General features: G+C 49.4%; 1 protein-coding gene across 1 annotated transcript in view; it reads right to left on the bottom strand.

The window, feature by feature from the left end:
* LOC147669016 (killer cell lectin-like receptor subfamily B member 1B allele C) overlaps positions 1-13,197 on the bottom strand; it is a 156,898-nt gene that overhangs the window by 58,756 nt on the left and 84,945 nt on the right. Inside the window, exon 6 of the mRNA XM_086948282.1 lies at positions 6,827-6,939. Coding sequence (XP_086804408.1) covers positions 6,827-6,939 — 113 coding nt within the window. The remainder of the gene's footprint in view (positions 1-6,826; positions 6,940-13,197) is intronic.

Consider the following 13,197-nt stretch of genomic DNA (forward strand, 5'->3'; position numbering starts at 1 on the left):
ACATGGAAATATCAAAACACCATTGATTGTTTATGTGCAGGAAGGGACACCGTCCTGCACATAAACAATCATTTTAAAAAAATGACATTTTGCAACTTCAATATATGCTGCATTAAACAGCACACATAGAAGTTATAAAACGTCATTTAAAGATTGTTTATGTGCAAGAAGGGACACCTTTCAGCACATGAACAATTTTCTTCTGCAACGCAGACACCCTTGCACTATGGTGCAAGGGGGCCTACGTTGGGGCTAGGCAGCTAAATTCAGCTGCAGCGCAGAGGGAAACACAGGGCTGCACCATATTGTTGTAAATATGGTGCAGCCCTGCATTTCAGAAGTGGCGGAGCGTGGTTAACACCCCTTCTATGCCCCAAAGTGTCTTTAACCTGAATATCTTTTTGACAGGTAAACCAGTGCAAGTTTTTAGGTCTTGCCCGAGACATATTACTAGCTTACAGCAGGCTGAGAGTCCACCTAATGCCTACCATTTGGAGGCTTAATCTTTACTTTTATTACCTTGCTTAAGTTTGGTCAGTGCATGCCAGTTTAACCTCCCTTTTGTGTGTTTCCCTCCAGTGGAGCCTGGCCCATGTAATGTTTCCGTTGCAAGTAGGTGTCCTTCCTTTGCTCCTAAGCTGCTGGAAGTAGGAATGTGGGGGATGCTGTAGCACCCCCCAAAAATGTCCATGCTTAAATTCAGAAGTTGGATGAGCAATAAAGATGCCTTTAGATTTTGTTTTTATCATGTCACATGTGCTGCACGTCCAAAGGCAAGGATCAAATGTCGGGCTGTCTTCTGACACCCTGCTTATTTGGAAACTGGTGTTTTTTTTGTTTCTCTGACTTCAAAGTGAGAGGATACTTCGGTATCCTCGGTGACACCTCGGTGAACCTAGGTGACAATCTCGCTGAGACAGAGGAAGTGAAAGGAATAGCTGCAAGATGACAGGTTATTTCGACTACACAACATTTAAGTAACTTTTAATGAACTAAACAAATATTTCAGATTATATCATACTAACACTTTAGTGGACTTGCTCCTTTCACAGTGCAGCTCCATCTGGTAGCTTCTGCTGTAAGCACTGCTGCTGACCCAAAGGTCAGGAGTTCGAGGCCCTCTTCCGCCTGCAGGCTCCTGTATGGGCCTCATCCCTGGTGGTCCAGTGGTAGAGTGTCACTGCTCTGCTGCTTGACTCCCCTTCTCTCTCTCTCTGCTCATTCTGTCTCTCTTTCTGCTCTCTTGTTTTTCTCGCCCTCTGTTATTTTGACTGCCTCAGCCTTTTTGGGCTTTGCTTTCTCTGCCCTTTATTCATTTTCCTTTAATTTGCTTTCTTTTCTTTTCATTTGTTTTTTCTGCCCTTTTTTCATTTTCATTTTCTACCTGCTTTATTTGCCCTTGCCATCCCCCGCAGCCCAGCCTTCTCAAGTGTCCCTTTCTGCTCCCACGTTTTCCTGCCATCCAGCTGTCCAGCCCATCTGCAGCACTGCTTAATGACTGGCGTGCCAAATGCAAGCCCTTCTTCCCCCATGTGAGCCTGGACTAGGCCCAGTGCCAGGGACCTTGGTTCTCAGACTTTCTACCGCTGCGATGTCAGCATTCTCCTAGGCCTCAACCCTGAACACCAAACCACCTGCCACCTGGCATCACTGAAGAACCACGGACACTTCGCCTGCCGGAACGGCAACCACACCTTCACTCATGCCAACACGCCAGCTCCTCTCGCCCACACAACTGAATCACCTGCATCCTCCTCAACAGGAAATCCTTCCACAAACACGCCACAGAAATCCTTGATGCCACCACTCCGGACATCGCTTGCTTTATGGAAACCTGGTCCTGACCGGACATTGCCATCGCCATCCCCGACGGCTGTAAAATCACCCACAAATACCACTCTGACCTCCCAGGAGGAGGCATCGCCATCGCCCACAAGAATAACCTACAACTAACCATGCACTTGAATGACCCAACAACGACCATGGAACACCTCTACTTCCAGATCCAAAACAACTCTAATACCATTGCAGCCACGTCAACAGGTCCCCCCACCACCCTTCACCAACGCCATTGTAGATCTGATCGTAGCCCAAGCTCTTGCATCCACCGACTACATCCTACTCTGAGACCCCAGCTTCCACATAGAACCCTAGTGATCCGATTACTGCCTACCTACTGGAAAACATCACCAACATCAGACTCAAGCAGCTAGTCATTGTGCCAACATACAAAGCTGGACACACGATCAACACAGTTTTCTCCACCAGCAGGAACACCAGCTACAGCTACACCACTGAACTCTCCTGGACCGACCACCACAGAGTTCATCTCGCCTTCACCATGCCCATCGCACACCACCACCTTCACGCCCCCCTGTCACAACTGAGGCAAGACCACCGAAGTACTTCTCATCGACTTTCTCAGCACAACCACTCTACCAACACCAACTGACCCCAACTCCACAGCAGGTAACCTCGACCTATGGATCTCCAACTGTGCTGACACTCTTGCACCCCTCAAGAAGAGACCAGGCAAGCAAAACTCCAAGAAAACAGCTGGTTCACTCCCACACATTTCATGTCCAGATGCACCTGCTGACGACTCTGGAAGAGATAGAGGAGTAACAGAACCCTGGGAAGCCACCAAATCTTCAAATGCGCTGTCAACACACACCACCTTCGTGCAAAAACCACAAAGAAAACAAACTTCCAAGACAAAATCAACCCCAACACACACAACAGGAAAGAACTCTTCACCATCAACAAGGAGTTCGCCAGGCCCAACAGCGAGACCAAAGACGTCCCACCATCCCAAGACCTCTGCAACAAACTTGGCACCTTCTTCCACCACAAGATCCGGCAGATCTATGACAGCTTTGATGCCCTGCCCTACACCTGCCACCATCATATGCAACCACGATGCACCCCATTAGACCATGCTCCACTGGACCCGGCACACAACAGAGGATATACTCAAGACCATGAAGAGCATCCACTCAGGAGTCCTGTTGGATCCTTGCCCGTATCACATCTTCCATAGAGCAGCCACACCATCGTCCCCCAGCTTTGGCCCACCAACTACTCCATCGAAACCGTTAGCTTCCACAATGACTGGAAACACACAAAGATCAACCCCCTGCCAAAAAAGCAGTGCTCAAAACTGATTGCTCTCAAGAACTTCAGACCTTCCCAGCCAAAGTCATTGAGAAAGCCATCAACATCAAGCTCTCTGAGTTCATCAAAGTAAACCATGGCCTGGACAACTCCCAATTCAGCTATTGAAGCAATCTCAGCACAGAGACCACACTTCTTGCCACCACCGATGACATGCGCTCCCTCCTCAACTAGAGCGAGACCACAGGCCTCATCCTACTGGACCTCTCGGAAGCCTTTGACACCGTCTCCCAACGCACCCTAATCACGAGACTCCCCGACGCTGGCTTACGAGATTAGGCCCTGGACTTGACCCACTCCTTGCTCACTGGCCGGACTCAGGGAGTTAGACTAACCATGTTACTCTCAGAATCTACAGAGATCAGCTGCGGAGTGCCCCAGGGTTCCTCCCTGAGCCCCACCATCTTCAACGTCTACATTGCCCCCTTGCAGACATTGTCAGAAGCCACAGACTCAACATTGTCTCCTTACCAGATGACACCCAGCTGATCCTCTCCTTCATCAACAAATCCACAACCTCCAGAACCAACTTGCATGGTGGAATGAAGGCTGTCGCCACCTGGATGAAAAACAGCTGCCTCAAGCACAACTACTGATCACGCACACAACCTTGGCATCATATTGGACTCATCGCTCTCAATGAATCTCCAAATCAATGCAGTTTTCTTAGCCTGCTTCTACACACTCTGCCTGCTTTGAAAGACATTCAGATGGATCCCCACAGAATCCAGAAAGACTGTCACCCACGCACTCATCACTAGCAGACTCAACTATGACAACGCACTCTACGCCGGTGTAAACCAGCAACAGCTCAAAAAACTACAGGAAATTCAAAAAGCCACTGTGAGATTGGTCCTTGACATCCCCTGCCACAGCCAAATCATGCAACACCTCCGACAACTCCTCTGGCTCTCAGTCAACAAGAGAATCACCTTCAAGCTCCTCACACATGCATACAAAACTCTCCACAACATAAGACCAGCATATCTGAACCACCGCCTCGCATTCCATGTACCTGCCAGACAACTCCGTTTCACCCATCCCCCCCTAGCTTCCGTCCCCAAGATCCACAAGACCAGACCCTGAGGAAATTCTTTCTACTACTTCGCTGCCAAGACCTGGAACACCCTGCCCCTCCACCTCAGACAATCTGTGTTGGTGACCCAATTCAAGAAGGACCCCAAGACCTGGCTCTTCAAATGATCTCCCACACCCAGAGGACCAGCAGCCCCCCCAGCACCTTGAGACACTCACGGATGAGACGTTGTGCCTAATAACCCTTGATTGATTAATTGATTGATTGAGCAATTAGGAAAGCATCAATGACACACATTTGTTGTAATTCAGAAGTGTGAGGGAAAGAAAAGTTAAATAGGATTAAAAAAAAGCAAGGAACTTTATTTGGTGCAAAAAATAAATATTCGCTGAAACCTGATTTCCACACATTGTTTGTTGCTATATAGTTTTACCAGTAAAACTGCATGTCTATGCACATTTAGAGGCAATTATAACAGAAAAAGTGCTGTTTGTAAATGACAGTGTGCTACCTGACCAGTTAGCCAAAATGCATCACCAGCTACACACAACACCCTTACCACTCTCCTTCTGAATGGGCACGGCACATTTGCCAAACTAGGGAGCATATTATCAAGGGGGTTTATCTCCACTTTTTTGGCTTTAAAAGCCAAGAAAGCGGAGATAAAATTATCTCCCTATTACCTAGCTGTCGCTAACACCAGTTAGCGACAGCTAGCAGGAGATAGCAACCATCTTGGGCCCCACTTTGCATGTCAGTGATATTTATCACTAATGACATGCAAAGTGGGCATGCCAAGATGTTAGCGATTGAAAACAGTCGCTAACATCGCTATCTCCTATTACCAACTTTTGGAGATATTCGCGCTAAGCACGAATATCTCCAAAAGCTAACACCTGCCCTGAGCAGTTCTTAGCCATGTTATCCAATGGGAGGTGGATAACATGGCTAAGAGCATTAGCTTGGTAATGCATGAATATCGCTGACTTTTCAGCGATATTCATGCATTGCGGCGATTTTTATCGCATTTGCGATAAACCGTGGTAATACCAAGGTTTATTTGCGGTAAAAATCGCCGCAGCTCAGCGGTAAATTTTTGTCTCTAGCCAAGCAATAGTGATAATTATCGCTATTGCTTGGTAATAGGCCCCTAGGTTTTTTTTGACACTTGGATTTTTGCTTGACCTTTCATGGCGGGGGTACATTTATCTTTCTGTTCAACCACTCCATAGAGGGAATGTGTTTAAAGGCTGGCCCCTCCTGTCCCGCTCCCTTCCCCGCTTACCGTCCCTCTTGCCCTGGCAAAGCCATTAGGTCTCACCTAAATGACCTATCGGGTTTGTCAAAGTTTTTAGTTATGTTGCCCGGCAGTGATAGAAGCGCTGCATACTTTTTGTTTGGTTTACTATGAAAGCTGCTTCAAGTCAAGGCATATGTAGGCTACAAGTGGTTTACAAAAAATACATTCACTTCGTGTATTGTATAGTATGGTATTATAGATGCCTGAGGATAGCACCTTGTACCCCCAACTAAGTTAAAAAAAATGTTGGTCATTGGTAGCAGGGTTACGGTTGTCTTTGGTTGGAAGTGTATGGGTGCACATTGTGGCCTCTGTGAAAGAATGCTTGTGGTCTTGTGCGAGGAGTGGGCATGTGCTCTTGCCATGTTTTTATGCTTGGAGTTGGATATTGGGCCAGATTCAGAGTATGGCGGACAGGTACTTCGTCTTATTACAGGTACCTTTAGGAACGATGCACCTGTAATATGGCGGACGGAATATCCGTCACATTTGTTACGGTGAACCCATCCACCTTAGTCAGAACCTTGAGCATCTTACTGTTTTGTTTACTAATATCCTGTTTGATTGGGGAGTTGTGGGATGAGTGTGGTCTGAGTGGGAGTATTTTTGGAGTCATGAGTAAAGACCAGAGGGGTGTAAATATTGTGAGGTGATGTTCATGTAAATGTGCTTAAACCTTGAGTAGAGCGACGAGAAGTGAGTAAGAGACTTGCTTATGCCTAAACGTGCCATCGTGTTTGGTGAGTCTTTTGATGTGATGACCACAGTGGGAACTTTTATCCTTTGATTTACGCTGCAAAGTAGTGAGTGTAATAAAGCACAGTGAATATGTACAGTTCATGCACATAGCTAAACACCTCCATTCCTTTTATTCACCAAGGTTTTTGACTGTCACCCATGTATGCTGTAGCTAAACTGACTACTGTTGCCCTTTCACTGGTGGATGACCAAGGCAGGGGGGTCATAGTGTGGGGAAGGTGCACACAGCTCCGGCGTGCATAGATTGAGGGTCTAATGCATAAGATCACAGAGGCTGTGAAAGCCTGAGCAAATGAAACTGCAGAAGTCACTCACTAGGGAGTAAGCCGCTCCCATGAATTTGTGCCCTGAGTTTTACACAGAGGAAATAAATTCAGAGGTCTGACCCCTAGTGGCTCCAGCAGTCCCTGCTCTCAGATCTTTCCCTGCCATCTAAGCAATATGAGTCCTAAGAAAAGAACACATACATGCAATTCCTCATCCTATTGGCTTCTAAGACACCCAGCTGGAAGCGTGGTAAATCTGACCAATGGCTGCAGCCATGAGAAGGTACTCACCAGTCACTGTTTACCACGGAGCCGTTCACCCAGGTCCACTTCCTGCCAGGACACGCGAGGAAAAGCCCGAGCCAGACCGGGTTACCGTGCCTCACAATGCCGCGCACAAAATTCTGCGAACGTAATAAAAGTGCAAGAGGTTGTTGTTCGCAAATGAAGATGCACATTTGGTCTTTTACATCATTAGACTTTATATTTTCGGAATTATACATTTTAGTTACTTTAAGTACGAACATATTCTCAATTTGAAAAAACTAAAATGTAATGGGTCTAAATGTAACAGGGCTATCACAATAGGATCTAAATTGATAGAGAAATCCGGTGCCAGAGAATGGGTGAATAGTAGTTCATCGTTGAGTGAATGTTGTGTTCTAGTGTCTGCACGCCCTTGATGCAACGTGCGTGCAGCGCGCAGAACCACGTGACCAAGTCTTTAATGAAGGGGCCCCGCACGTACGTCGGCACTTGGCGGCGACATGCAGAGCCATACAGCCACACTAGTGTCCGTGCTTCATTTACATTAAAGGCCCCCGGCGGCCAGTGTATAATATCCAGGTGCCCCCTGAGCGTAGGCCCATAGATCACGTTCCCCAGCAACCCAGGCCCAGGACACAACAATTGGCGATGAAGGTGGTCGTGCCCTCGCTGCGTCCGCCACGTGCACAGCCCAGTGGGTGGCGGCTGCAGCCGCGCAGTGCTCATGCCTCGTGCACCCCAGGCGTGGTGCGGGGTGGAGAAGAGCCGGTGCTTCGTGCTGGACTGCAGGTGAGCTGCCGCGATCCCGAGTGCCGCGCTCTCAGTGCGTGGTGCTGTCTGACCACGCCCACGAGTGACGACCACCATGGCACCTGCTGGGTGCTGTGTCGACCCCGCTCCTGTCCCAAGCCCCGTGCAGCGCCGCACCAGAGGAGATCGTGGTGCGTGAACCGCGCTGCTCGGGTGAAGCAGTGGCCCGGTGCGCTCCAGCCTGGCCCCGCCCCCTCGCTGCCGCGTTGACGGGGCACGGTCCGCCTATGCTGCCGCATCCTGCGTGAGCTCCTGCTGTCACGTGTGCTGGCCCTTCAGCGTCGGCCCCCGCGACATGGAAAAGGGGGAGGAGAAGACAAGGCCTACATACAGGCACCGTCAAGCAGTCACAGCTCGACAGCACAGGACACAGTGCGCACACAGTGGTTACTACGCAACTCAAAGTGGCTAACCCTTCTTGCTCTTCGTCCAACCCTCCATATACAGTAACCAGGCACCACTACGATGGTCACAATACCTCCCATTGAGCCGTTTGTAGTTGAAGGCTCGCCATCCTCACTGGCCCCCAAATGGAAAGACTGGGTGGACTGCCTACTCATATTCTTCGAGGCCACCAAGGTCCACAAGGAACAGAAGAGGGACGGTCCTTCTCCTACCTCGCCGCCAAGACATGGAACTCCCTCCCGACCCACCTCCGCCTGACCCAGGACCACCTCGCCTTCAGGAAGCAACTCAAGACCTGGCTGTTCGAGCAGTAGTGGACCCCCCTCCCCTAGCGCCTTGAGACCCTCTGGGTGAGTAGTGCGCTATATAAATGCTTTGATTGATTGATTGATTGATTGAAGAGAGCCATGGTGCTCCACTTAGGAGGCAAAGATGTACACAATATAGCCAAAACCTTAGTAGAGGCCACGCCAAAGACTCACAGCACACTCATCAATGCCCTAAACGCCCATTTTGAACCTATGGCTAATCAGGACTACGAGCGTTTTATCTTTAGGCAGGCCAGACAACTGCCAGAGGAGTCACTGGACACATATCATGCGAGGTTAAAGAGACTAGCAATGTCGTGTGGGTTCCTGGACACAACTGAAGAAATAAGGGGTCATATAATTCAAGGATGTGCATCGGCCAAGCTTAGGGAGCGAATCCTGGAAGAGTCAGGGAAGCCCTTAGCCGACATCTTAACATTGGGTCGCACAAAAGAGCTATCCAAAGCCCGAGCCGCTCACATGGAGGCAGCCCTTCAAGCACCGGTAAAAGCCGAACCGGTTAACAAGGTACAAGTGAAATCACCGGTGAAGTGGAATAAGAAACCCCCTGGATCCTCGCCTGGAACAGCAGGGAAGTTGTGTGGCTACTGTGGCGGGCCGTCCCATGCCCAGACGTCGGAATGCCCCGCTCGAGGGAAACGGTGCTCAGGCTGTGGCCGTTCCAACCATTTTGAAAAGGTATGCCGGTCCAAGAAATTCCGCAAGCCAAGACAGGTGGTGAATGCCACAACAGATAGCAATCATAGTCAGAGTGACATGGATGACTATGAGGAAGAGGAGAGAACAGTGCACAATATACATATGATTGGCACCACCACTGGAAGAGCTAGGAAACTCCCTCAATGTTGCATCCAAGTTGCAGACCAGGAAGTGATGGCCGTGGTCGACACCGGAGCCACCATCAATCTCATGAGTGCGGCCCTATATCAAACAATGGCTTGCCCACCGACTCTAAGCTCGACGCCCATTACCGTCTTCGCCTACGGTCAAGACACGCCTCTACGCATAAGAGGAAAGTTCAGGACAGCCATTAATCATGGCAGTAAGACCATCATCACCAACATTTTTGTGGCGGAAGATGGGCAAGGCATGCTGCTGGGATGCCGAGCCGCCGAAGACCTAGGGGTAGTCACATTTGCGTTTGGAGTTCATCAAGAATCAGTACAACACCTCCTAGCTGACTTCGCGGACATCTTTAAAGGGATCAGGAAGTTCAAGGGTCGCCAAATACATCTACACGTGGACCAGGCTGTCCAGCCGGTAGCCCTCAGGCACCGCCGCATCGCATTTCATCTCCGCCCACAAGTAGAAGAGGAGCTCAAGAAACTGGAGGAGGCAGGCATCATAGAGAAGGTGACAGGCCCCACCCCATGGGTGTTGCCCATCGTAGTCACCAGGAAACCGAAACAGCCAGGCGCCGTCAGGATATGCGTGGACATGCGCCTCCCCAACGTTGCTATCAAGAGAGAGCGTCACATTACACCCACTATTGACGACCTCATAGGGGAAATGGCAGGGGCGTGCTGGTTCTCAAAGCTAGACCTCCGGTCAGGATATCACCAACTAGTCCTTGATGAGGAGTCACGGAACATAACAACCTTTTCGACACATGTGGGACTCCGAAGATATACCCGACTCAGCTTCGGTATATCCAGTGCAGCGGAAGTATTTCAGAACGTGATACAGGAGCTGATTGCCGATATCCCAGGTGTCATCAACGTCAGCGACGACATCATGGTCCACGCACGCACCATACCTGAACACAACCGAAGACTGGCCCGGGTATTCCGAAAACTAAGAGACGCGGGTCTCACTCTGCACCGGGAGAAGTGTGAATTCCTGAAGCGAAAGATTGGGTTCTTTGGATACACATTCTCTGAGGACGGAGTCAATCCGGACCCCGAAAAGGTGAGAGACGTTAAAGAAGCCATTCCTCCCACCTCAGTCTCCGAAGTCCGCAGCTTCTTAGGGATGGTCAACTACTGCGGACGATTCATAAGGGATCTGGCCAACTTGACACAGCCACTGAGGGAACTCACGAAAGAGTCCATGCCTTGGACATGGGGACCAGAGCAAGAGAAGGCATTCTAGGACATCAAAGCAGCTCTCTCGGACAGCACCACTTTGGCATTCTTTGACCCCCGGAAGCAAACCCTAGTAGCGGTAGATGCTGGTCTAGCAGGGCTGGGGGCGGTCCTCATGCAGAAGCAAAGAGACGAGATGGACTGGTTCCCCATTGCATTTGCCAGCCGCTCATTCACGGACACAGAACAACGGTACTCCCAAATTTAAAAAGAAGCCATTGCCATACATTGGGGGTGTAGACACTTTCATCTATACTTATATGGCAAACCGTTCACAGTGGTCACGGATCACAAACCACTAATTGCTTTGTTCTCAGGAACCTCCACAAAGCCTCCTCCTCGCATAGAAAAATGGATGCTCCAACTGCAGGACTACAACTGTCAGATAGAATACTAGCCGGGATCTCGGAATCCAGCAGACTATCTCTCACGACATCCAAGAGCAGCCACCCCGGAGGAAATGGAAGAGGCCGACGACACAGAAGCATACGTCAGATGTGTCATCGCACGGTCTTGCCCGAGGCCCATATCCATCAGCCACATTGCCGAAGCGACCTTGCAAGATGACTGTTTACAAAGAGCGAGGAGAGCCCTTCAAACTGAATGAAGACCAGTCGGGATGTGTGCTAAGGGGTCACCGACTGGTGATACCCTCGGCTCTGACTGATCAGGTGGTCCAACTGGCCCACGTCGGTCACCAAGGCATGGTGAAAACGAAGGCAAGACTGAGGATGAAGGTGTGGTTCCCACTGATGGATGATCTGGTCGAAGAGACCGTAAGATCCTGTGCAGCCTGCCAAGTCGCCGGAGACGCTCCGCGAGAAGCACCCATTGCAGTCGAACCTCGACCCCAGAAGCCATGGGAGTGTGTCAGCATGGACTTTGGCAGCCTTCCAGACGGGCGACACACTATGGTCGTAATAGATGATCACTCCAAGTACCCAGAGGATGAACTGATAAGCACTACTAGCGCCACGGAAGTCATACCCAAACTGGAGAAAATCGTAGCCACTCATGGAGTGATGCAGGAACTAAGAACGGACAATGGCCCTCCCTTCCAAGGCCAAGAGTTGGCCAGTTACCTACAAGCCCTAGGAACGCGACACCGCCACATAACTCCTCGCTGGCCACAAGCGAACGGTGAAGCAGAACGGTTCATGCGAACTCTCAATAAGGTCATCCGGATCGCACATGACAAGGGACAATCACTGGACATGGCGATATTCACATTCCTGCGAAACTATCGCCAAACACCACATACCACCACTGGGGTAGCCCCGGCACATATTCTGATGGGGCGAGTGGTGGCTGACTCAATTCCCCATCACCCACAGTGGGCTCCTGAAGTACCCAATGAAAGCCGAATTGAGACAAAACGACATCAGCTGTATGCCCAGGTCAGCCGGCGGAGGAGAGCCAGTCACGCCCGAATAGAACGGGGGGATCTGGTACTACTAAAGAACCGAGTAACCAGTGGGAAGTTCCGATTGACATATGAGAAAAGGCCAAGGAAGGTCATAGGTGTAAAGGGTACCCGCATCAGTGTCGTGCGGGGACGAGAAACAATCACCAGAAACATATCACACTTCAAACGTTTTCACCAGGAGGTGCAACTGTCTACCAGGCCGGAGGGCTCACTCCCAAAAATGGTTACGGGCTCATCAGCTGAAAATATCCAGGAGACGGCTGAGGGCCCCTCAAGAGAGAGTCAGTCTGCCACGACCAATGATCACTGGGCTGAGGATGAAACACATGGTGCAGACCCTGAGACTCCAGAAGAAGAGCCAGCTGGAAGCCCACCAGCATCCCCAGCAGCCGGGGGAAGCCCTTGCACTTGTGGAACTGCCCACTACAAACTGAGAAGTAATCCAGCACCTTCCTGCCGCCTGCGGGACCATGTCATGTAAGACTGTTCTGGTATATTATGTAAATGTTTCACAGTGCCTTAAGTTTTCCTATTCATCATGAACCTGATGTACGTCGCACATAATCAAGAACCTGATAACATGACCAAGGACTATCATGGTGTTGATGATATTTGTTTGTGTTTTCTTTCTCCATGTTTTAGGAGGAATGTTGTGTTCTAGTGTCTGCACACCCGTGAACGCAACGTGCATGCAGCGCGCAGAACCACGTGACCAAGTCTTTAATAAAGGGGCCCCGCACGTACGTCGGCACTTGGCGGCGATGTGCAGAGCCATACAGCCACACTAGTGTCCGTGCTTCATTTACATTAAAGGCCCCCGGCGGCCAGTGTATAATATACAGGTGCCCCCTGAGCGTAGGCCCATAGATCACGTTCCCCAGCAACCCAGGCCCAGGACACAACAAGTGAAAATAAGAGACATATTCATGCTTTTATAAAAATAATTGAGCTTTTATCCTTCCTTAGTCATAATACCATAGCCTACATTTTTATTATCTTCCTTTGCACATGTTCATAGCCTACAATATTTGATTGGAACACTGTCAAAGTTCTAATTTTCATTACTATTTCATTGTCAATAATATCATACTGTGCATTACATCGCTAGCTGAACATTGAATGTTATCTATTCCACTATCACATACTTTATATATCTGTAAATACTGTATTTCTACTCAGAAGCCTGCAATAAGGGAAACAGTCATTGATAGCCTTCTGGAGGGAAGGTGATACATGTAAAAGGGAATTTACCTACATGGTAATTGTATTTAAATTAAATTACAAAGTATTCTGGATATGTATATGAAACATATCCAGCAGTTGGGTAACAAAAAGTAATTG

This window comes from Lissotriton vulgaris, unplaced genomic scaffold (genome assembly GCF_964263255.1).
Source record: "Lissotriton vulgaris unplaced genomic scaffold, aLisVul1.2 SCAFFOLD_3545, whole genome shotgun sequence".
NCBI classification, from domain to species: domain Eukaryota; kingdom Metazoa; phylum Chordata; class Amphibia; order Caudata; family Salamandridae; genus Lissotriton; species Lissotriton vulgaris.